The 26,150-nt window shown below is 39.2% G+C and overlaps 1 protein-coding gene across 7 annotated transcripts in view; it reads left to right on the forward strand.

Moving 5' to 3' along the window:
* Nucleotides 1-26,150, forward strand: part of AMBRA1 (autophagy and beclin 1 regulator 1) — a 152,462-nt gene that overhangs the window by 10,603 nt on the left and 115,709 nt on the right. For 5 of the 7 annotated variants that reach the window (XR_012509602.1, XR_012509601.1, XM_074372095.1 and 2 more), the window contains exons 2-7: nt 17,191-17,444; nt 17,832-17,890; nt 18,564-18,747; nt 19,474-19,646; nt 20,591-20,657; nt 21,205-22,658. Coding sequence is in view for 5 of the 7 variants with exons in the window: in XM_074372095.1 (XP_074228196.1) it covers nt 17,310-17,444; nt 17,832-17,890; nt 18,564-18,747; nt 19,474-19,646; nt 20,591-20,657; nt 21,205-22,658 (2,072 nt within the window). In the remaining 2 variants the exon portion in view is untranslated. The remainder of the gene's footprint in view (nt 1-17,190; nt 17,445-17,831; nt 17,891-18,563; nt 18,748-19,473; nt 19,647-20,590; nt 20,658-21,204; nt 22,659-26,150) is intronic. The other 2 variants (XM_010964613.3, XM_074372097.1) reach the window with 1 other exon arrangement.

A 26,150-nucleotide genomic window follows, 5' to 3' on the forward strand; every position in this document is an offset into this window, starting at 1 on the left:
AAAGTTGAGAAGAAAAAAAGCATGGAAGACCACTTTCATGGAATCATGAAAGAAAATTAATTAAAACAGTCTGATGATTTAAAAGATAGCTAAATCGCATAACTGTCAATCAGGAAATTTTGTCAAAGTTTGAAGTGTCTTGACATCATAACCATATGTGCAGTGCAGTTACTCTGTTCTTAGGGAGCTTAGGACTCTGAGTTCTAGCCCAGCTCCAGAGTATCTGTGAGATTTGGAGATTCTTCTTTAAACCTGGTGTGCATAAATATACAATACAATGTAACACCTATCTTACAAGTTGTTTTAAGGATAGGAAATAGGAATAAAATAGAAAATTTTCAAAAGAATCTTGAAAAAAGAGAATAGAGCTGAGGGAATCACACTCCCTGACTTCAGACTGTGCTACAAAGCTACAGTAATCAAAACAGTATGGTACCAGCACAAAAAACAGATGCATAGATCAGTGGAACAGGATAGAAAGTCCAGAAATAAACCCATGCACTTATGATCAATTAATCTACAACAAAGGAGGCAAGAATAGACAACGGAGAAAAGACAGTCTTTTCAATAAGTGGTGCTGGGAAAACTGGACAGCTACCTGTAAAAGACTGAAATTAGAACATTCTCTAACACCATATACAAAAATAAACTCAAAATGAATTAAAGACTTATGTATAAGACCAGGTACTATAAAACTTCTAGAGGAAAACATAGGCAGAACACTCTTGGACATGTGGTTGGGCAGGTGCAGACCCTGGGCCCTGACCACGTGGTGAGCTGTTGTGCTGTTCCTGAGCTTCAGGAGTCACTGCAGTAGAGATCATGTGTGTCTTCCTGACACACATGCTGGCTCCTGTCACTGTCATGGCAGGACTGGAGCAGGAGGGGGAAGGAGATGGAATCACCTGTGGACCGCAGGGCTGTTAAAATAAACTGCTTCAGAGTCACTTCCCTGAGACTTTGTGACTCACAGGTTGTAGTTCTGACTGGAGCCCATGAGTCCCTGGAATCATTTGTTGTCTATTTTGTACATGTGAATCTGAGAGCTAGTGTTTTCTTGGTTTGTTTTTTTAATGGAGGAACTGGGAATTGAACCAGGACCACCTGCATGCTAAGCAGGTGCTCTACCACTGAGCTATACCTACTCCCCCAGGACTACTTGGCTTTTTTGTGACCTCTGTTTAACTGGGTGAAATCAAAAGTTTCTTTGGTATCTTCCAATCCCCCACACCCCCCAAAAAAGGAAAAAAAAAGAAAACACTCTTGGACATAAATCTCAGCAATATATTTTTTGAACCAGCTCCTGGAGTAATGGAAATAAAAACAAAAATAAACAAATGGGATCTAATTAAACTTAAAAGCTTTTGCACAGCTCTGGATACCATCAACAAGATGAAAAGATAACCTACAAAATGGGAGAAAATGTTTCTGAAGGATAAGAATGACAAAGGACTAATTTCCAAAATATACAAACAGCTCATACACCTTCATATCAAAAAACCAAGCAACCCAGTCAAAAATTGGGCAGAAGACCTAAACAGACATCTCTCCAAAGAAGACCCACAGATGGCCAACAAGCACATGAAAAATGCTCAACATCGCTAATTGTTAAAGAAATGCAAATCAAAACTATGAGATATCACCTCACACCAGTCAGAATGGCCATCATTGAAAAGTGTACAAACAATAAATGCTGGAGAGGGTGTGGAGAAAATAGGACCCTCCTACACTGTTGGTGGGAATGTAAATTGATGCAGCCACTATGGAAGACAGTATGGATTTTCCTTTAAAAACTAAAAATAGACTTACATATGATCTGGCAATCCCACTCCTGGGCGTAGACCCATAGAAAAATATAATTCAAAAAGACACATACACCCCAGTGTTCATAGCAGCACTGTTTATGATAGCCAAGACATGGAAACAATCCAAATGTCCATCAACAGATGACTGAATAAAGAAGTGGTGGTGTGTATGTATATATATATATGCACACACACAAACATAAATACACACTCATATGGTGGAATACTACTTAGCCATGAAAAAGAATAAAATACCATTTGCAGCAACATGGATGGACCTGGGGATTGTCATTCTAAGTGAAGTAAGCCTGAAAGAGAAAGAAAAATGCCATATGATATTGCTTATATGTGGAATCTGAAAAAAAAAAAAAAAGGACATAAATTAACTTATCTACAAAACAGAAACAGACTCAAAGACAGAGAACAAACTTATGGTTACCAGGAAGTAAAGGGAGTGGGAAGGGATAAATTGGCAATTCAAAAATTGCATCTCTTGGGGAGTGATGGAAATGTTAGCTATCTAGATGGTGGTAGTGTTTACGTTCGTGTATACATCTATCAAAATTCATCAAACTATACTTTTGAAATATGTGTAATTTACTGTACAGGAACCATACCACAATAAAGGTGTTAAAAGAAAAAATAAAGAAATAGTATGTAAATACTAGGAGTGCCTGGCTTATAGTAGATACACCTAAAATACTACCTATTGCTAAGATGATGATGCTGTTGGCAGTTTTTTAGCGGGTTGACATTTCCCTCCCAAGTGCCTGAACAGCTTCTGCCATATCGAGGGTAGGCAGTCCTTTACCTCTGAATATGTCTCATCATGAGTGCTTAGCATGTTTGTTTTTGATAAAGTTAGTCTTTAAACTGCCCAAGATTCATAGGTGCATCTGTCATTGATGAAAATGAGAAAACTTGAATCTCACTACGTTTGTTTTCATTGGACTTAAAAGAAAGAAACAGTAGTGGAAAGTAACCCCATAAAGTGAATTGTGAGACCTGGGCTTTTTCTGACAACTGCCCTGAGTGAGTCTGGTCACAATGGAAAAGTGAATTTGACTTTTTAAGATCTCAGTCTCAAAGTGATGTCAAAGTCACCTTTAACTTTGTACATCCATGATTTGATGAAAAAGGTTAAAGATACTTTATTTTCATTGCCAAATCAAAAAAAAATTACAGCATTAAGGAGCTTTCTGCTGATTTGATCTGGGAAGCTTCTGTTCATACTAATTGAACAAGTCCAGGGCAGTATTTTGTATAGAAGGACATTGCAACCTTTTGCCCAGGGATCAAGAAGAGAAATATGTGACTTGGAAAATACCAGATCGGAATTGAAACTAGAAACAATTGTAAGGAAGCTAGAGTGAGAGATTATCGCTTGCTTTTGGGATGATAGCTGGAGTCTTCAAACCCATAGCACTTTGTACTCCCTTGAGGGTAACACTTGTCATATTTCAATATGGTAGTAATAGTAACAGTATATTGTAGTTCAGTTTGAAAGCTCTTTGAGGTTGGAGGCCTTTTCTGGGTTGTGTTTGTTTTCACCTCGCTGTCCCTTTCACCTGTAATAGGTCCTGGCACGTAGTATAGTCCCTCTCAGATACGCTAAATGGAAAAAAAAAAAGTTGAATCAAAGTCAGCAGACATTTAGAAAATGGCTTCTGCCTAAATACTCTTGATTGAACTTACTGAACCTCTTCTGTTGGCATATGATATTATAGAAAAACCTGGTAAAGTTGGGAAAGCACTCGTCTTGTAGCTTTGAACGCCAGCTTTACCACTTACTGGCTATTTGATTATGGCAAGTAGTTTCACACTGAGCCAGGTTTTTGTCTACAAAATGGCGGTGGGGTGGGGGGCTTTGAGAAACAGAGTCCATAAAACATTAGCACTTAATAGTGGTAGATGCTTTTATTACAAATGTATGTTTTAAATGTTATCAACAGTATATTTTGCACTTCTGCTTGAGGGAGGAATATATTTTTTAGGGGAGTTTGTTTGCTATGGCTTGAGTACGTGGGAGAATTATCCTCTCTTGCAATTTTCTGCTGAAAAGAAATCATTTAGCATTTCTTCCTCTGTGAGCCCACGGGATGGTTCCCTGGAGGAGGCAGAGAGGGGGATGGGATCCTAGAAGAATTGCTAAAGACCTTGCATTTTTGCAGATCTCTTTGAGATGCTACTTCTGTATTGCTCTCACTGAGCGCACCTGACTCAGCTGTCATACATTAGCATGGTAGACATTTGTCAGGTTTACCCCAGTCAGAAAATATTCTATATTTGCCATCCAACTTGGCGCTTAAAGTTTTTGTTTTTGTTTTTTTTAGTTCTCTGTGATGTAGTGGTGATAAGTGAAAAAGGTAGGCTGCAGGGTAATGTGTAGTATATATGATCCCATTTTGATGCAGAGAACAAAAACTTGCATGTATGCGTGTTTGTATGAGCAGTGAGCTTGCATGATTATCTCAGGAGGGTAGGAATGGGAAGAGTAGGGAGGGAGACTGGCTATAGACTGTTGTTTTACTTGTTACAAGAAGCACGTGTTACCTTTGTGTTACCTTTTTTCCTAATCCAACTTTTTATTTTGAGATAATTGTAGGTTTACATGTGGTTATAAGAAGTAATAGAGAGATGCTGTTTGCCCTTTACTGAGTTTCCCCTAATGGTAACATTTTATAAATATTACATAGTACACCATGCACCATAGTACACCATCACAACCTGGATATTGTCATTGATGCAGTTAAGATACAGAACATTTCTATCCCAAGGAATCTCTCCTGATGCCCTTTTATAGACACTCCTACCCCCAAATAATAATGATCCAAACAGTGGAGTACATAAAATCGCAATAAAGCTTTTGCATAGAGAATCAAGGGAAAATACTCCTGGGTATAGCTAAGTGGTAGAGCACATGCTTAGCATACACAAGGTCCTGGGTTCAATCCCCAGTACCTCCCACTCCCCCAGCCCTGTCTGTTATCCTTGGCAACCACTAATCTGTCTCCCTTTATCATTTCAAGAATGTTACGTAAATAGAATCATATGTTATATATCCTTTTGGATTGGCCTTTTTCACTCAGCATAATTAGCTAGAGTCATCCAAATTGCATGTATCAGTAGTTCCTTTCTTTTTAATTGCTGAGTAGTATTCCATGGTTTGGATGTACCTCCTTTTGTTTAATCACTTGCCCAGTGAAGAACATCTGAGCTTTTTCTCACTTCGTGGCTATTATGAATAAAGCTGCTGTGAACATTTGTGTACAGATTTTTTTGTGTGAATATACGGTCTCTGGGATAAATGCCTAAGAGTGCAATTGTTGGGTCGTATAGTATGTATTGCCTTTTTAATTTTTTTAATTGGAGGTACTGGGGATTGAACCCAGGACCTTGTGTAAGCTAAGCATGTGCTCTACCGCTTAGCTATACCCACCCCCCTGTATTGCTTTTTCAAATTAAAAAGAAAAAACAAAAAATTAGAGGTATAACAACTAATTATATGATTCCTTTTCAAAGTACATATTCAAACTCTACATTCTTGGTGCACATAACTTATTTACCTTGATTTCTGATGCTTTGTTCTAGCATCAAAACAATAATAATAATGCTATGGTTTTCCTTGACTCTTTCAACTGATGATCTGTGTATGTATTGCATGTAATAATTAGCACTCAGCCTACTAGGAGGCAGGCAAGTAATGGTTAACGCTGGTGAGGACAGCTCCTTTATAGATAGGGGGGTTGAGAGGTTGAGGCATGGATGTTATGGAATTTGCCTGAGGTTATACCATGAGTCAGTGTGTTCTGACTCAGATTCATTCAGACTTATTCCTTCTCTCTCTGTCTCCTGAATTAACTCTTTATAATTATGACCTAGGTGTGAGGACACAAAAAGAGGGTTTTTTCTTTTTCTTTTTTTAAAAAAATGTTTAAATTGAATTATAGCTGTTTACAATGTTGTATCAGTTTCTGGTGTACAGCATAGTGATTCAGTTATGCATATATATATTCCTTTTCATATTGTTTTTCATTATAGGCTACTACAAGGTAATGAATATAGTTCCCTGTGCTATACAGTGGGACCTTGCTGTTTATCTGTTTTATATATAGCGGTTAGTATCTGCAAATTCCGAATTCCCATTTTATCCCTCCACACCGCCCCCATTTTCCCCTCTGGTAACCACAAGTTTGTTTTCTTTGTCTGTAAGACTGTTTCTATTTTGTAAATAAGTTCATTTGTCTCATTTTTTTAGATTCCACATGTTAGTGATATTACATGATGTTTTTCTTTCTCTTTTTGGCTCACTGAAAGGGTTTTTTTCCCTGTATCTGAGGTTTAATGCTTGTTTTATAGAAGCAATATAGTGTGATGATTTGAGTATGTGCTTCGGCAACTGATTTGATTTTGAATCTCTCCTCCACATGGACAAATCACTCAACCTCTCTAAGCCTCAGTTTTGTGATCTGTGAAATGGGGATAATGATAGTAGCTATCTTTACAGTGTTGCTGTGAGAAGTGAGATGATGTGAGGAAAGTGCTTAGCACTGTAACATGTGTAGCAAAAATTTAATGAATGCTAAATAAAAGTATTACCGTAAATATATGTGTTGAATTCTGCCTCTTGTCTATCAATTGGTGGATAATTGGATAAATATTGGGATTTTTTTCTGCCATATACTAATAAGGCTTTAAGATTGCTGTAACTTTTGAGGTAAAAATACTTTTTTTGAATGCTATTTCAAATTTAGTATTGAAATATGCTTGTATATAGTTATTTAAAAATAGAAATTGATGTTGGATTATATTTATTGTCATATTAATTTGTATGAAAATATTTTAAAGTTTCTCCTGAGTTATTCATATTTTCTCAGGCTCATTGTCATAGAAAAATAGAAAGTGATTCTAAATAATTGATTTCCACCCTTTAATCTGTCCCCCCATATTTTCTTCCTAGCATTTATCAGTACTTGAAAGTACCATCAATTTTTAATTACATAAATAATCACATAAGTTTCTTGAGGACAGGAATGTTCTTGTTCACTGTAGTGTCCTCAGTGCCTAGAACAGTGCTGAGTGCATCGGTATTTAGTAAACACTTGTTGGCTGTCTGTCATTGCTTTTGCATCCTTCCCCTCCCCCTTAAGTGTTTTTTATTTGGAAAGTTGGGGAAATGCAATCCAACTTTTAGTCAGAGCTTAAAATGCTTAGGTTCTTAAAAGTCCAGTACTTTATTTTGACTGGCTGAGAAATGTGATTGGCAAAGTGAAAGGGCATCTGGGCCTTTCAGCATGAGAGCTCTGCATTTAATAATTTGACTTCTCCCCTTCCTGAAGCCTTGAGGGAAATTTTTCCTTTCCCTATTCTAGTCAGCCAAGAACCTGACCTGGGCTGACTCTTAACATTGGAGAACACTGAACACAGTATCTACTGAGCCAAAGACTGGGAGTCAAGCTCTGATATTATCAGAAGGAAAAGCCTGAATTCAAATCCTGCCTTGGCTACTGACTCATCTTGCAAAACTAGATGAATTCCTTAACCTCTTCCAGGTTTTAATTTTCTTATTTGTCTGCTGAGTAATCTCATCTGTCTGGGTTTGTGAGGATACCTGGCTTAACATTCTCGAAGCTTTTTACAAGCCTGTTCCTGTGGCTTCAGGGGTTTCCAAGAACCGATTGGGGGCAGTGTGGTGCTCCAGGGAGGAGGGTGGGACTCTTTTTTTTTCCCAAAGACTATGCAGAAAACAGAAAGATGTGATCTTTCATGATTTGAAATAAGCTCTACTTCAGCCTCCTAATGTTGGTGGGTGAAGGATATGTTGTTGCCAAAGCCATTAGGCCTGTTTGCCTGAGGCAGCTGGGGTCAGTTCCCATTTCTGGGGTTAAGCTGTTTTTGCCTCTGTGAAGTTTCTTCCATTAAAAGCTACTGGTTTTTTTTTTTTTTTTTTTTTTTTTTTGCTTGCCAATAGAAAATCTCTTGCCATTTTTGTGCACTTAACAGTAACCTTCTTGGTCTTTGATAGTTTGGGACTCAAAAATTGAGCTTCAGTTTCTTCTTGATTCAGTGGTTCCCTCCTTGTTCTTCATTGAGTTTTCAGGGATTCTTGTGCTCTCAGCTCACTGTTTTCCCCAGAAGAGTTTGCAGATAAAACTTCATTTTCTTTTTCTTCATCCTTCTGAGGTAAGTGGAAGTAAGGAATATTGTCTCAAATTTAGGTCTTACGGCTTTCTATTTCCAGTTTTGATCATACTTTGTTTTTGAGCACAAACTTTCCTGTGTTGCAGATGTTAACTTACATCATTGTGAGTTACTTTAGGAAGCCCTAGTCAGCAAAATCTGTAGTAGAAAAGCTGATACTTTTTTCTCCCCTTTATTATGATAACAGTTATGAGAATTTATTTAGTTTTGTGTCTTCAAAGCAATTTGTAAGGTTGTTGGCTTCTTTGTAGTAAACCTTGTAGCAGTCTGCCTTGAGCTGAGTTTATATATAAAAAACTTTGGGGGCAGTGGTGGATATGAGAAAAAGGGGTTACAGTGCTTGCTTATTTCAGTAAATTTAGGCTGACAACCTTTGTACAGGTACTTGATTCATTATTACCTTTTAGACTGACTTTCTAGAGGCAGACCAGTTGTATTTTTGGAGTATTTGTAATTCTGACTATAAATGCTTTGCATGTCTGCAGTATAGGTGCAGGTTTTCTTAACATTTTATTTCTGGTCTTTGGCTGCTTATAAAAGGACTGTGTATAATTTTGATTGTATTGGTCTTAATTCCATCAAATTATTTGTGTTTAGTTTGTCAGATGATTAGAGGTACTCTGTGATTCGGCTTCATAGCCACTGTGGTGTCCTTCGCACTTTCTCTCAGAGCTGTATATGCCAGACTTCTTTGTGCAAAGCCCCATTTGTTGTGCATTCTGGTTGTTGTTGGTTCCTTACTTGGCTTTTACTTCGAAAAGTTGTAGTCCTGCCTTGAACTTTCTGTAACCCATTTCTTCTGAGATATTCCAAGGATATTATTCCTTTAAGGTAGAAAGAGGGTGTTTCAGTTTTTGTACTTGGAGTCTGATTTGTCCAAGATTATGTAACAACTCAGTGGTTGAACTCAGTCATTGAAGCTTCTTACCTCTTAGTCTTATCTTTACCCATGAAATCATGTCACTTTTATATTTGGCACTATACAATATCCCATATTCCCAAACCTGCTGTCAGAAAATCATTGCTTCTGTGTTTTGTTCTAAATATGCCGTGTTTCAAATATGAGTATAAAAAAGTACAAAAGACTCCTGTCATCTCTGAGATGTGTGTTTTTTTTAAGTTTAGGTCCCTCTCCACCCCCTTAGTAGTGTTGGGGATGGATTTGCCCTGTGCATACTCTGTTGTCTGGCCTTCTCCTGATTAATGACATGTGCATAGTGAAATGACTGAAATTGTTAATGATACAGAGTTTTCTTTTCTTTTTTTTTTTATTTGACTTATAGAAATTGGATTTATGACCTTGAACTGATCAACATCACCCGTAACTGACCACATTTTTTTCAACCTACATTGTTGCTGTTTATGAAAGCTTGGGGTTTGTTTTGGGTTTTCCTCATAGCTGGATAAAAATACATACACGAATTCATTCTTTTCTATGCTAAGCACTGGGCTAGGTACTGACTAGGACAGACATGGTTTTTGCCCTCACTCAGCTTGTAGTCTAGTAGGAAGAAAGAGTCTTAACAAGGAATTACGCACACAGGATATTAGCTCGGTAGTATTTTAGGTATCTATTGCTGTACAAAAACCACTTCTTTTTTTTTTCTACATTAAAAAAATTGAATTATAGTCAGTTTATAATGTGTCAATTTCTGGTGTACAGCACAATTCTTCAGTCATATAGGAATATACATATATTCATTTTCATACAAAAACCACTTATGTGTGTTTTTTCCAATGCTAGCAAGCATTTCTCCAGTTCTCAGCAGACACTGGGTGTCCTACAAATTTAACTCAATTCTGAGTTACTAGCTTAAGTTTAAAAGAGGCTTCCTTTTATATATATGATATAATATAATATATTTATAATATTTATTTATGTATTTATTTATTGAAGTATAGTCAGTTTACAATGTTGTGTCAGTTTCCGGCGTACAGCAGAATGCTTCAGTCATTTATGAACTTACATATATTTGTTTTCATATTCTTTTTCACCATAAGTTACTATAAGATATTGAATATAGTTCCCTGTGCTATACAGTATGAACTTATTGTTTAAAAAGAGACTTCTTTTGAATGACAGAAGACTATCACTTGGAAATTTCAAGGGTTTTAGGAGTGCTGTGCCAGGAATGGGGACAAAGACCAAATATGTATTTCTTATTATAAATCACAGTATCACACCACCTCAAAATTTGTGGCTTTAAAACATTAATAATTTGTTATTTCTCACAGTCCTGTGGGTTAGCAACTTGGGCAGGGCAAGTTTGGTTTGTTCTTCTGCCCTGTGTTGCATCAACTGATGTAACTCATTTGTCTGCTTTCAACTGGTGGTTGTGCTGGGTTAGAGAGGGCAACAGGGTTTCAACTCATTGGTCTGGCAACATGATAGTCTTCCATGTGGCCTCTGTCTCTCTCCAAGGTGTATATTATCATCCAAGTCTGTCTCTCTCAGTGGTACATCCTGAGTTTCCTTACAGCCTGGTGGTTGGCTTCCTAGAGTGAAAGTGGTTGCTGCCAGGCCTAGAACTGGCACATCATCACTTCTGCCACAAGGTCAGCCCAGATTAAAGGGGAGAGAAATCTGTTCTTATCTCTTGATAAGAAAAGAGTGGAAGGAATTGATGGCAACTGTCTTTGGAGAGAATCTGTCACAGGTAGGTAGACTAAGTCGTGGAGAATTCTAATTTGAGACCAACTTCAGCAGTGAAGGGAAATCACTAGCATATGTGTCTGCCGGGTGGATGAGAAAGGGTTGGTCTGGCCTGAGACTGCACATGAAGACTCCTTTTTTCCTCTTCTCAATTGTGTCACTGTCACATTTCATGTTTGATGAAGGGGTATGCACAGATGTGACAGAGTATGCTCAGTCACATCCTTTGTTGATTTTATTTTTTGAGATTTATGTTCCATCTTAGTTGCCAGACAAAAGTAAATTTACTGTGGCAGCTATCTCTATTTCCTGATAGGTAATTTTTCTTATTTTGATGGAGTTGGTAGGTTTGTGGGGTAAATACATAGTAGCTAAATTTCATGATATAGTCTTATTTGGTACTTCATCAAATTCAGGGTTATTTCTGGTTAAAGGTTTTGAAGTCCTCTTTTCTCTCAAAAACTATGTAAATACTATAAAAGAAAGAGTGAGAATTTTTTTTCATTTTTCCTCAGCATTCTTTAATTTCTTGACCTTTAAGGAAATAAACATTAAAAATATAAAACAAGTTGATTTCTAATTGATAATATAAAGTAGTGAAACATTGATTGGGGCCAAATACATGTGAGACTAGTACATGAAACAGGAGAGAGACCATACAGGAGGTTTTATCTCAGGCATTAGGGAGTTCTCTGTAGTAATGAAGTAGCTAGGGTATGGAGCCAGACACCTGGATTTGAATTCTGAATCCACCACTGACAGTGTGACTGGTTCTCTTAGGGCCTCATGTACCTGAGGATTGTAAATGAGTTATTTTATGTAAAGTGCTAAGAACAGTGGGACATGAAAAGCACTATGAAAGTGTTAGTTATTATTTTAACTATTATCTTGAGATTTTGTTATTTTTCATTTTTTTAAATATAAGATTTATTTATATGAAATGCTTTGGAGAGCTTTGCAGTGGACAGTCTCATTTTGCCTAGAAGAATTTATCTGATTGTTTATAGGACTTTGTGGCCTAAATTTTTTTCTTGTTGCCATTCTGTAATTTCACATCACAGAACAGAATTATTTTGGTATAAGCATTGGAATTATATAATATCAAGCACTTTAAACTTGGTAAATCTTTTAATTCTCATGGTAATCCTGTCATATACATACTCCCTTTTACAGATGAGGAAACGAGTACAGGGAGGTTAAGTAACTATTCCAAGAAACCTTCATGTACCAAGAAAATGACAGAGCTGAGATTCAATTGGCCAGTCTGATTTTAGGACCCATATATCACTATACTATGCTATCTCTTATTTAGAAATTTTGGATAAAAAAATTAAATAAACACTACTTAAAGTTTCTCTATCCAGACTTAACTGCAGTTAGCACTTTGGTGTATCCTAGGCTATCCTTTCATAGTCCACACACAGTAGATACACAATTCAGGGAACAGTTGAAGTTTTTGTGCTTCCAGGTGTGTTTGTCTTCAAAATGTGTTACCTGTTTACAGTTCTAGATTTGTGATGCTTTGCCCCAAATTTCCTGCCCCCCTCCAAGTCAAGAAAGACTGTCCTAGGAGTCAAGCAAGAGCTGTATGGAGACAGGAATGGTTGCTGCTGTGGTGCTTACATTTTGGGCTTGGAGCCTATATGGTGTCATTTGAAGTGTCCTGAAGCATCCTGAAGTGCCCTGTAGAAAGTCCTGTTAATGGAAACAGAGCTGCCAGTTGTGGAAAACCCTGTGTATTCCACCCACGTGGAGTTTCTGAAGAGTACTGGGCCACTTTTAGGCCTCTAATTAAAGGCCTGACATTTTGCAGTTAATTTTCCAGTTGTTGGGAGAACTTTACTTATGCAAGTGATCCTACATTGAGTATTTAAAGGATTTTTTTTTCTTTTAAAGAGTTAACCTTGGGTTGAATCCTGTGTGTTATTTTGGGATATATGTCAGTATTACATGGCTGATTTGATTCTTAGACTTTGCTTACGTGGGCATAGTGAAGTGGGGAGAGATGCAGTTACTCGAATAAATGAAGTAATTTGACTCCATTTTAACAGTCCCTTCCAGGTCTAATAATTTTCTGATTCACACCCCTGGAATGCTATTGGTAGGGAGGATCTTGGGTTTGAATTATTAGTCAGGTTTTACAGATACAGCTCTAAGTTGTTGGTTCTTTTTTAATTCACTTTTTATGTAAAAGTAACCCAAATCTCATTTAATTATTTTTGCCACACAAATGAATACTTCTCCTGAGTACTTTTTACTTTGTTGTCTGGTCACAGCCTTTGAAGTATTTCTTAGAAATCTACTACTCTTGGGAACTGTGGCATCTCAGGTCTCAGGGGTTTTAGTTGGCCATATTGTTTGGTGAGGGAAACCATAGTGAACCCCGAAGAGAATTCAGTAATAATGGCAACAATAACAGCAGCAGTGTTCATGGTTCACCACTGTTTCTTACTGGAGCCTCACAACAGCCTGGTGAAGCAGATGCTGCAATTCCTGTTTACAAAGGAAGCAACTAAGTCTCAGAGAGGTTAAGTAACTTGCCCAAAGTCATATTGCTAGAAGGTGGAGTAAAATTGCTGTCATAAGATGATCAAATTGTAAGGGCAACCTGTAAATCTAACTTTTAGTTTCCACTAGGTTGTGCATACTCTCTAGGTGATTTTTATTAGGGGTTGTTAAATATAATTACATCCTAGAGTTAAGCAGAGAAAACCTTTCAAAGTGGTTTCTTCCCATCTTTTTAGAGTGATCAGTCATGTTATGGATGGAGGTTGGTTAGAAATGGTGTGGAATCTTGGCATTTGTATTATATACATATACCCCAGTTTGGTTCTATGTGCACAAGGCTTTTGGTGATTGAGAATTGATCTGGGGCTGTGTAAGAATATCACAAAGACTGTTCTTGGCACCCTTTGTCCCAGTCTGGTTTAAGGGACAGATTGGGAAACTTGTTTCTTCCTGCTTTTTGAAAAGAGGAATGAAAAAATACACTTGACTGGCACTTCCTCCTCAGCGATAGGCCTGCCTGACTGCAGTTTGATTTAGCTCCTTTTGTTCTTATGGAGAACAAAGTAAAACTTCTTCTCAAGTGGCTATAAGGATTATATCAGAAGTCCCTTATCCTTTTAAGGAAACAGCAAATATTTTTCTTCAGACAAAAGGGAGACTGTGCAGGTGTTTCAATCCCTTTGACTTCTTGGCATCAGTCAGACTTTCTCTTGTTTGAACTATTAGTGTGTTGAGGTCCCTGGGAGTTGATAGACAAGCCCTTTGGTGATACTGAGTAGTTTTCTTGGTAACTGGTATTTGTAGCAGCTCTTTCCTCATCCTTCTGATTCCTGTAGGAACTTGGGATTGCATCACAGTTTTCTGAATCATACGATGTTTGTGACCTATATTTTCTTCTTCCTCTTGAGTTACACGAGGTCAGAAGGTCAGATTTTTTTCCTTAGTAATTGGGCTGCTGCTGCTTTCACCACGTTACGAGATTATAGGTGGTTTAAATGTGTTTCTTTGAAAGTACTTTTATGTTGCACTGTTAAGATGAGGGGCCCTCAACTCATTTCTGCTGAACTTTTCTATATTAGGTCAAAGAATGGCTCAAAAAAAAAAATTACAGACTCAGTTAAGGGTTAAGGTGAACGAATGGGAACTGTATTTCTGGCACCTTCCTGGTTAGTAATTACTCAGCTGTGTGGAAGTTTCACTTCTAGACTTTTGGTCTTAAACCAGGAGTTGTCACGGTCACCAAGGAGATTATTTCCTTCCAGTTAGTTCATCCTTAGCTTATGCAGGAGGTTAGCCTGCAGTGTGTTGACATTCCTAGTGTGTACATATTTGTATGGTGTACTAATGGGGGATGAGAACTGTACCACGAGGATGTGGGCTAGAGTTTGTTCCTCAGTCACTGCTTAGGGAACTTTGTGCTGTATTTGACTAGGAACTTGGGGTTCTGTTTTTCTGTGGAATCTTTTTTTTTCTGTAGAATCTTTCTGGCTTTTTATGTTTTAGTATTCCAGGGAGAAGACTCTTTTCAGCACAGGCTGTAAATATTTTTCTTCCTGTATTTGGATGCATCTAGTTGTGTACTTTCTAGATTGCAGCCTTTCATGAAGTGTAAAGAGCTGCTTGTTGTATGATTTTTTTACAGTAAGCATTTATTACTTTTTAAATTTAAAAAATGAAAAAAACATTGCCTTTTCTGACGATTAAATCACCTGTAATCCTACCACAAGAGAGAACCATGGTTAATGTTTTTTATATTTCTTTTGTATCATTATTCTCAAAAGATTTTTTTAACAAAATTGGAATCATACTATATATATAATTTTGTATTCTTCTTTTTTCACTTAACATGTATTTTTTCACATTATTAAATATTTTAAAAACAAAATTTTGAATAGGTAATTTCAAGAGTACAAATGACATAAAACAGAAACACTGAGTAGTCTAACTTCCATCTTTGTCTCCATTTACCTTATCCCTTCAGTCCCTAATAAATGATCATTAATTTCTCCTTTTAATTGAAAGGTAGTGTTACTATATTTTGTTCCTTGCTTTTTCCCCCTCTTAACAACGTATTTTGGAGCTCTCTTGTTGTCACTACCCAGAGACTCTTCCTGACCATAGATTAGTCATCTCGTCCCCTTTAGATGGACACTTGAGTTGTCTCCAATTTTTGCTATTACAAACAATAAGAAGTAGTAATTAAAGGAAAAAAAATTAAGCATTACCCTGCTTCAGTTATTAAGAGAAAGTTTTTTTACAGAAGAATGCCAGTTAATAAATGTAGAAATAATGATGGAATTTGAAAATCAACATTTTTCAGCCCTCAAAGGAAGTAATTTAAGAGTCATCAGTGACTGCTAAACCATTAAGCAAAAGGTTGAAAGAGGAACAGGGTATTTACATGGTGCCAAATGTTAGCCACAGATTGCTAATTGTAAAGAGGAAAAATGCCTTAATAAAGAGAGCTCTGGCTGTTACAGTCTCAACCAAGTGATCATGTTTTGGTAAATGATTGTATAATTTACCAAGTCCCACTACGTGGAACAGTCTGAGAATATGATGTGCTGTAATACACACCATGAAGTAAGTAGATAGCATTACCTGTGAAGCATTCTTGCCCAAACCACTTAACCTAAATCTACTCAGTATTTACAGGAAATATTAGGGATAGAGAAGCAAGCTAAATGGCACCGTGAATAAATAATCAGACAAAACAAAGTTGTAAGACATTCTATAAGTCAACTGTCTTGGTCTAAAAAGCTTGTATTGTAAACAGACAAGCAAACGAATATAAGCAAAACCAACCAAAAATAAAAGTTAGAGGCTGTTCTAGAATAAAAGAGACTAAAGAGATGTAACATCCAAATTCGTCGTTTGAGCTTTGATTGGATTCTGAATTTTTTAAAAGCCATCATTAAAGACTTTTTTTTTGGACAGTTGCAGAAATTTGAATGAGGGCTGGGTGTTAAATGATAATTGGTGTGATAATGGTATTGTGGTTATGAAGCTAAATGTCCTCATTCCTAGAGGATGCACAGTGAAGTATATGGAGTTAAGAGTGTCTTGATGCCTGCTGAAGCGTTTTCTTTCACAAGAAAATTAAAAACAACCCATATATGGCCATATCCCTATCCGTGGAGATAGATGAGGTAAATTTGACAGTATATTAACAATTCTTGAGTCTAAGGGGTGAGTAGTATGTGTTTGTTCTACTGTATTTTTATCTTTTCTGTATATTTGAACTTTTTCATAATAGAGTTGAAGAAACAGTGCTGCAGTGGATAAAATTTCTTTACGTATTCTTTTGAAATGCCATTTCACTGCACTGCATGTTCCATTGTATGGAGGAGCCACAAATCTTTAATTGTTGCACATGTGTATATTTTGCTGCTAATTGACATTTTAGTAGAATTTTTGTTTATTTTGTGACAGTTTTATGCACCTAAGAGCTTGCAGTGGGTGAGAAAAAGAAATAGAAATTTTTTTCTTTCCTCCTCTGTTGTCTCTTCTGGAGCTTTAATGGAGAAGAGAAAAAGAGAATGAGAAAGGTACCTTGAAGTAGTCCTGTGCACTTGCTTTTAGGTACGAGGTAGAATTGAAGCTGCTCTGTAAGAGTAATAGGAATTATCACCCTGTCACCTTGTCCAGTGATAAGGAGGGGTACTAGCAACCAGGGAAGCAGCACTGAGAGGGGAGTGCAGATGTCGTGTTATGATTCATTTTGTGTTTGACAAAGGTTTAGATCTTTTTGTTAGTAGCAAAAGTTCTTCCTGCCTGCGAAGAGAACTGCTTTAGACAATGGTCTGGTCTTTTATTATGAGACTGAGCTATGGGGGTTATGAGAGGAATTTAAGGGTGGAATATTTTTGGAAGAAAAGTTCTGGGACAAGGGTCTTTTCTGAGAAAGGGTCATTAAGTGTGAAAAGAATAATACTTTCCTTTTTGAGCTAGAATCGTATTTACAGTGGGAAGCTTCTCTGAGTACAGAATAGATATTCTTTGACATTAATGTCCATATCTTAGATTTCCATGAAGACAACTTACAAGGACCTGAATGGCCTCATTTTAGCTGCTTCATCGTGTGGAGCTGTTACTTGCTCCGTCTCTTCCTGTGCCTGGTGTGACAGTGGCTGCTGAGCACCATGAAGGTTGTTCCAGAGAAGAATGCTGTCCGGATACTCTGGGGGCGGGAAAGGGGCACTCGGACCTTTGGAGCTCAGCGGCTTCTGCAGGAGCTGGTGGAAGATAAAACCCGGTGGATGAAATGGGAGGGCAAGGTAAGAAAAATGGGTATTCTCCACATTGTAGGGTGACAGTAGAACGGAACCTTAGAATAGGTTAATGACATAAAATTGGAACATAATTTGTTTTGTGTAGGAGAATTGATAGATCTAACAGGATTTTGTGGGGGGTTTTTTTGTTTTTGTTTTTGTTTTTACAGATTTGGAAGAATGAATGGTCTAGAAATAGCTTTTTTCCTTCAGAGCTAGACATTTTTCCTAAAGGTAGTTTAGATTTGTCTCTTTCAATTTGTAGGTGAATCATTGATTCCAGCTTTTAGACACACACTGTAAATATTAATCTAGGATGGTTTGCTGCTTCTGAGATAGAGTGAGCCTTAGTTTATACATAAATAATGTTTTTTAACTTTGTTTGTTTCCCAGAGAGTAGAACTGCCGGATAGTCCACGCTCTACCTTTTTACTGGCCTTCAGCCCAGACAGGTACCTAGTACTTATCTATAACGTTACCTAAGACTTGTGATAGCATTGCTTTCTGTGTGTTTGGCCTAGCTTGATCTTCTGAATGAGATCCTTAAAGGCTCTTTGAAGCACTGAATGAACAGAGCTTTGCCAGTGTTACCAGATTGGGAAAGAAAGTAGATGAGCAGTGCTAACCATTAAAATCATGGGAATAAGCAAAGGAACCTATGAATATCGAGGATCAAAACTCGAAAAGTTTTTCAATAATAATCCTTTGCCTGTGTGATACAGGCCACCAACAGTGTGATTGTTTTCTCTGCTGGAAAAAATACTCTCTGAACGGGTTATATGTCATTTGGGGACAGTATGGAGAAGCCAAAAGCTTTTAGAGATCAGAATGTTTCTGTTGTTTGTAATGGCCAGGGTGTATTTTTTTTCACGCTGGTTTGTGGAATAGTGTCACTTTTCTTTTTTCTTTTTCTTTTCTTTTTTTTTAATTTAAAAAATTTGGGGGAGGGTTATTAGGTTTAGTTATTTATTTTTTGGAGGAGGTACTGGGGATTGAACCCAGGACCTTGTGCATACTAAGCATACACTCTACCACTTGAGCTATACCCTCCCTCAGTGTCAATTTTCTGTGTTGTCCAAAACTCTCACATGCTTCACATTTACTTCCTACTCTTTGATTCCGTAGGACTCTCTTGGCCTCCACCCATGTAAACCATAATATCTATATCACGGAGGTGAAGACAGGCAAGTGTGTTCACTCTCTAATTGGACACCGCCGCACTCCATGGTGTGTCACTTTTCACCCCACCATCTCAGGCCTTATTGCTTCTGGCTGCCTAGATGGGGAGGTTAGGATCTGGGATTTACACGTAAGTGTTTCCTTTTCTTTGATATTCTTTTCTTTTTTTAAATAGAGGTACTGGGGATTGAACCCAGAACCTCATGCATGCTAAGCACACACTGTACCATTGAGCTGTACCCCACCTTTGGTGTTCTAAATGCAGAGACTTGTTTACCATTGGGTTCTTAACTCTGAAGGAGAGATTAGCCAGATTTTTAGGACTATATGTGAGTAAGTGGTAGTTATTGCCCAGTTAATTGACAGGAGGTCTAGTTCATAGTCCTCCATTCTAGAATGAACACCCTATTTAACTATTCTTCCGTCAGCCCATTGGGACGTAGTATAGGACACTCTAAGATGTCTTCAGGATGGACTTCTCTTGTCTTAGATTAAGGATTGTAGTACTCTGATGGTGATCATCAAAGCAGTATACTCCTTGTCCTGGTGACTGGCTGATGGGTTGCTGTGCACCATGTCGTGCATCAAGCTTTGGTTTTCACAGGCTACAAAAACAGCAGCTGTGCGGGTGCTCATTGCTTATGGATTGTAGGTGACAGAACTGAGCTGACAGTAATATTTTTCTAATAAATTGGTGATGTTGCCAGATTATTGGTATTCTACATGGTTTTCAGAGGGCACATTTAAAGTAGGCCCTAAAAGTAGTCATTTTACCTTATATGGGCCTTTTTTTTTTGACATCTCAGTCCACTCACAGCTTGTAAGCTGAGAATGTTTGGGATTTGTTTGTTCATAGGGTGGCAGTGAAAGCTGGTTCACAGATAGCAACAATGCCATTGCCTCTCTGGCTTTCCACCCAACGGCTCAGCTCCTGCTGATTGCCACTGCCAACGAGATCCACTTCTGGGATTGGAGTCGACGGGAGCCCTTTGCAGTGGTGAAGACAGCTAGTGAGATGGAACGGGTCCGGTGAGTACTCTGCCCACCAGTGATGTCTGGTGTAGGAGTAACATAGTAGAGAACATTTACACACGCTTTCACCTCAGGAGACAGATTATTATCTTTGTATTATCCCTGCTTGGGTGGGGTATAATCCCTTTGGCTCCTCCTACTTTTTAAGCAGCTGGCCAACCAGCTGGGGAGCTGTTTATTTTGTTCATTTTAGCTGTTCCTTGGCCTCATCTTCTGGTCTCTGTAGACCAGGGTTGTTAGAATCTTTTTCAGATTCAAAACTGTCTGGGTTTGGGATAAAGCCTTTATTTTCAGAAACCTGAAAGGTGTTCAGGTGGTAGATAGATTGGTGGGTAAATTGCTCATCCTTGGTTGTCTGTATCAAATTGGAAGATGGAGATGTAGATATGTCTCGAATCTGCTAATTGATATTTACATATTTAGCCCTGGAAATCAGTGCACGTGTTGCCTGAATTAAAGTTGGTGCATTGTTTTCCTTGGGTCCTTTTGGTATTGAAGTTGAATATTAGCTGACTTTCTGGTCTTAGCTATGCACCTTGATGCTGAGACTGTTTCTTGTCACCAGCACTCAGGCTTCTTGCAAATGTAGCTGCTGTGTGAGGGAAGTCCTGAGTCTGTGGCAGAGCATGGGAGCATTCTCTACTTTACTGTTCTGATGGGCTCTTAGACATGAGCAGCTATGTGTTTAATGTAGCTGCTTCCTGAGGTGGAAGCCTAATGGTTTTTGAAATTATTTTTGCAAGTGTGAGGATGTAACAAGAAGTGCCAAGCCTTATTTTTTTTAATCTGTTTGAAAGTTTTGAAAGTCTCTAGCATGAAGTTGATACCTGGGTAATCCCATAATTATAAGTAATGATTGCTAGAAACTTTCACACAGGTTTCCTCTTCTTGGTTAACACTATTTCTCTGTCCATGTCTCTGTGCCTTTCTTCTGTTTTCAGTCTGGTGAGATTTGATCCTCTTGGACACTACTTACTCACAGCAATTGTTAACCCTTCTAATCAACAGGTAAGTTAGTCAGCAGTTCTAACTCCATCTAAACTGTGGAGTTACTTTCTCAACTAGTGCTCTAATTCAAATTATACTGGACTTTAATTTTCAATGTGTCTTTCCAGTCAAGGTTCAGAACTAGCTTCAGACTGTGTATTCAGAGTTACAGCCATAATCTTGACAGAGGAGTCTATTCTGAAACCCCTGGGTGATCGTCTCATTAGAAGTAACCAGCCAGTGTTGGATAGCGCGTCATTTATGTGCCTCTGGCTGGTTGACATTTTGCTTCCCCTTGCTGCCTCCGTATAATGGAGATGCCTTTTATAAGAGAATTGGTTTGCCAGGTATATTCGTTCAGAAATGTTGCTAATTGGAGGTGAATAATTTAATACTATATGATGATTCTGAATCTGGAACCAGTTAGTCCTTCAGGGGTGGAGTTGTTACCTGTCTGTGAAGTTTGTTTTCCTTGGATGATTACCAGTAGTTAATTTTTCTTGATTTACCTGGAAGTTCTAGCTAACTGCCTGGCTCTACCCTCGCCCCACCTTGGTCCACGTTGCAGGGTGATGATGAACCAGAGATCCCCATAGATGGAACAGAATTATCCCACTACCGTCAGCGTGCCCTCCTGCAATCACAGCCAGTGCGCCGGACGCCTCTCCTCCACAATTTCCTGCACATGCTGTCCTCCCGCTCCTCTGGCATCCAGGTGGGAGAGCAAAGCACAGTGCAAGATTCTGCTACCCCCTCACCCCCACCGCCTCCCCCTCAGCCCTCCACGGAGCGCCCCAGGACTTCCGCTTACATCAGGCTCCGACAGCGGGTCAGTTACCCCACAGCCGAGTGCTGCCAGCACCTTGGGATCCTGTGCCTTTGCAGCCGCTGCTCTGGCACTCGAGTTCCTTCCCTCTTGCCACACCAGGACAGTGTCCCCCCTGCTTCTGCCAGGGCTACTACCCCTTCCTTTTCTTTTGTACAGACCGAGCCCTTCCATCCCCCGGAGCAGGCTTCGTCAACGCAGCAGGACCAGGGCCTCCTGAACCGGCCTTCTGCCTTCAGTACAGTCCAGAGCAGCACTGCCGGTAACACGCTCCGCAACCTCAGTCTGGGTCCCACTCGTCGCTCTTTGGGTGGCCCTCTGTCTAGCCACCCTTCTAGGTATCACCGAGAACTAGCTCCCGGGCTGACCGGATCTGAGTGGACCAGGACAGTGCTCAGTCTGAACTCCCGCTCTGAGGCGGAATCCATGCCCCCGCCCAGGACCAGTGCCTCTTCAGTGAGTTTGCTGTCTGTGCTGAGACAGCAAGAAGGTGGCTCTCAAGCATCTGTGTACACTTCAGCCACAGAAGGGAGGGGTTTTCCAGCTTCGGGGTTGGCAGCTGAGTCAGATGGAGGGAACGGCTCCAGCCAGAACAACACGGGCAGCATTCGCCATGAGCTTCAGTGTGACCTGAGACGCTTCTTTTTGGAGTATGACCGGCTTCAGGAGCTGGACCAGAGCCTGAGTGGGGAAGCCCCCCAGGCACAACAGGCCCAGGAAATGCTCAACAATAACATTGAATCTGAGAGGCCAGGCCCCTCCCACCAGCCCACCCCGCACAGCAGTGAGAACAACTCCAACCTGTCCCGTGGCCACCTGAACCGCTGCCGGGCTTGCCACAATCTCCTGACCTTCAACAACGATACCCTGCGCTGGGAAAGAAGCACACCTAACTACTCCTCTGGCGAGGCCAGCTCCTCCTGGCAGGTCCCCAGTACCTTTGAGGGCATGCCCTCGAGTGGCAGCCAGTTGCCACCTCTTGAGCGGACTGAAGGCCAAACGCCCAGCTCCAGCAGGCTGGAGTTGAGCAGCTCTGCTAGTCCGCAGGAGGAGAGGACTGTGGGGGTGGCCTTCAACCAGGAGACAGGCCACTGGGAACGAATTTACACCCAGTCCAGCAGATCTGGAACTGTGTCACAGGAGGCCTTACATCAGGATATGCCTGAGGAAAGCTCTGAGGAAGATTCACTCAGGAGGTGAGCAGATGCTTTCCTGTCTTCTCCTGCATCCCTTACTCTTCTCCTGACATCTTTTCCTTCAGTCCTGTAGCTGTTGTGGTTTGATCTGGAGTGTCTGGGATCTGTGCATATGGTTCTGATCTCCCTAGCTTTCATTGCGTCTTCTTGGAAAATCTTGCTCTGGTGGCAGAAAGCGGAGGCCTGGCAGTATGAGTCAGGTGACTCTGCTAGCTCCTTTTCTGGCTAAGCTCACGTGACCTTTAGCTTTAAAGGAAAATTGTAGATGGGGTTAGAGAGGCATGAGGAGGTAAAACTATTGACTTCCACTGCCCTGCTTTTTGACTCTTTTGAAGGATTGTATGTTCAGGACTAGTTATTGTGAGATAACAGAAATGTCCCAGAGGGCCTAGGAAAAAGGGAACCCTGCTTGGGACAGATTAGTGTATTGGGTCTTTGATTGTGTTGCTTTGGACAACTTTGTTCATCTCTTAAACCTTATCTTTTGAAACACTGCAGCTTGACAAAGGAAAAGAAAATAATATGTATACATGTCAAGGAAAGTGCTTTTTTTTTTTTGGAGATACATATTTTTTGGACAGCAAGTTAGTTGCTTAGTTAAGATTCTTTGAGTAGATCTTCCAGATGGACATTGACATTCACCTCGGGGCAGAGAAGAAAAGAATTCATAGAAGGAAGGCCTCTCCACACTTGGATCTGCTTCCCAGACAACTCTTTCATGGAAGAAAGAAAGTGGGCGTAGCTAATCGCCCACCATATACTCCATGTATGGCTGTGAGCACAGCTATCTCAATTTATTAGGGACTTCTTTCTGTAATTCTGTAAAGGTCAAATCTAGCGTAATCACCAACTCCCAGAATATGCCTGTTGGATCCAAACAGCATATTGCTCTGCATTACATCCTCTGTTGAAGCAACTGAAATTTCTCTGACATAAGCTTCTCACAAGGGTGGGAATATGGATTGTGCACATAATGTACTTGTTATTTTGGGAGAATGCTTTAGAGAGTTATACAGCTAAGAAGTATTTGTTGAATTACATTTTTTTCCAGCACTGTACTAGGCACTATCAGGAATACAAAAGAAATCTAATACCTAGTCTTAGCCCACTGGCAGTATACAGTATTGTAGAGGCAAGACTTATTTACAAGTAATTATATAAAAAATGTAGATGAGCCAAATGCTTCATTGTATGGTTCTGAGGTTAAACGTAGTCTAATTTCAGAGAAAGGGAAGTATCATCAAAGAAGGCTTTACAAAATCAAATCTTGAAAGATGGGTAGGTTTGGAAAGGGAAAGACCTCTTTATTTTAGGGGAATAACATATGCTTAGGATAGGAAAGGGCGTGGTGAATTCAAGGGCAGTGACTAACAAGAACACAGGGAGACTTGGTCAGATATAGATAGATAAAGAAAGATAGACAAAGTAATTGAGGTTGTTACTATACCGGATCAGTTCTGGATTAACAAATGAATTCCCAGGTTTGGAATATTTTGCTTTACTCTGATGGTCCATATTAGAAGCCTGGGACTCTGTTCTTCCTTCTTGTCAAGAGAGGTGAGAAGGTAACAAGCATAGTGCCTGACACATAGTAGGCATTCAGGAAGTTTATTAAAGGTAGCCATAAAAGGACTATCTTCAATTATTGCTCTAAAAGCCTACTAGTGTCTGTTTCACTAGCATCAGTGGGCTTGTGGTCAGCCTTTGTCCATTCTGTTCTAGCAGTACTTCTTCATGTATTGCTGTTCTGAGAAATACCTGAGTCATTTAAAATAAACTCTGGTAATAATTAGAGATACCAATTACTGAGGGCCTGAGTGTGTTCTAGCTTTGCATTAATTATTTCTAATTTCCACAGTAACTCTGTGCAAGGCAGGTATTAAATTTCTTATCTTACAGTTGAGGAAAGTGTGGCTCAGAGAAGTCAAGTTTCTTGTTAAAGGTCATGGGCAGTAGGTCTGTGAGTGGGAATTTGAACCCTGGTGTGCGTAACTAAAGATTTTTCCAAGCTGCCCTCCATCGTATATTTCTTAAAGTGATAATCTCATTTTTAGGTGAACCATATTTATGTTTTCCTTTTCTTTTAACTTTTATTTTAATAGAGATCTTCAAATATATAAAATGAAGAGAAAAGTAGTATAAATGAACTCCCATATATCTATCACCTGACTTCAAAAATTATCAACACTTGTCTATATCTGCTACCCATTCCCCCCCAACCCAAACATCATATAATTTTGTCTGGAAATACTTCAATATGTTTCTCTAGAGCAGTGCTGTCTAATTAAATGTTCTATATCTGTGCTGTCCAGTGTAGTAGCTACCAGCCACATGTGGCTCTTAAACATTTGAAATGTGGCTAGTGTGATCTGAGGAAGAACATTTAAATTTTCATTAATTTAAATGTGGACAGCCACCTGTGACTAAGATATGACTAATCACTTCTTAATAAAGTAGGCCATTTAAAACCCAGAAACTGGGGAGTGAATATAGCTCAGTGGTAGAGAACATGCTTAGCATGCATGAGATCCTGGATGCAATCCCCAGTACCTTCATTAAAAAAAAAAACAAAACAGAAACTATTAAGGATCTATCAGAAAATTTTGTAGACAAAAAGTAGTATGTGTTTGTGGTTTAAATTAAAAAGTTCAAGCATTTAGAAATGAATGCTGTAGAAAATGAAGTCCCTTGTCATCTTGCTGTAAACAATTTTATATATATGCTTTCTTATTTTCAAATATACAAATACACTATTCTTACTATAAAATAGTGTATTCATGCAGTGGTTACATTCTTTATGGAGTTGCTTTTCAGGTAAGCTTAAATGAGGTATACCATAAGGGTTGACTACTCAAAAATGAGGTATATTATAAAATATTCTATGTGCACACCCATTAAAGAAGGGCCACCACTTTCTCATAAACTGAGTGGCTGCGTTCTGATATGTCACTAATATGTACATGTGTTAATCAGCATCTGCTGCTGGCTCCAGAAGGTCTGATCTCTAGCTGATGAATGGCCCTTGCTTGGATTTCCCCAGCAGGTGTCACTGTTGGGCTGTTACTGCTGCTGGGCTAGGCTGGCAGGGAAGAGGTGTCTTACTGGCTGTGTGGGGGCGCATGCATCTACTTGAAGGGAGGGGGTTTTATTCTTTGGCATTGTGGTAGGAGATAGACTAAGGAAGCATGTTTTGATCCTTGGTGCTGCAGATATAATCAGTAGTATTTGCAAATAGTGAGAATATTAAGCAAAAGTATGTATTTCAGTATAGCTCTGTGTTACTGAGCAGTGATAACCAGTTCATGACTTATCTCCTTTAGCCTTTGGGCGATGGAGAGTGAGCTGTCTGCGTAGTGTGACTCCAGATTACAATTTATAACTTGGATAGCAGGCCCTTTGCTTCACTGTGAGAAACTTCTTTTGGGGTCTGATAGCCCAGGATTTAGCAGGGCTAAATTTGTGGCTCCTTGTGGCAAAAGTCCCTGTGGCCTT

This window comes from Camelus bactrianus, chromosome 10 (assembly GCF_048773025.1).
Source record: "Camelus bactrianus isolate YW-2024 breed Bactrian camel chromosome 10, ASM4877302v1, whole genome shotgun sequence".
In the NCBI taxonomy this organism is placed as follows: Eukaryota; Metazoa; Chordata; class Mammalia; order Artiodactyla; family Camelidae; genus Camelus; species Camelus bactrianus.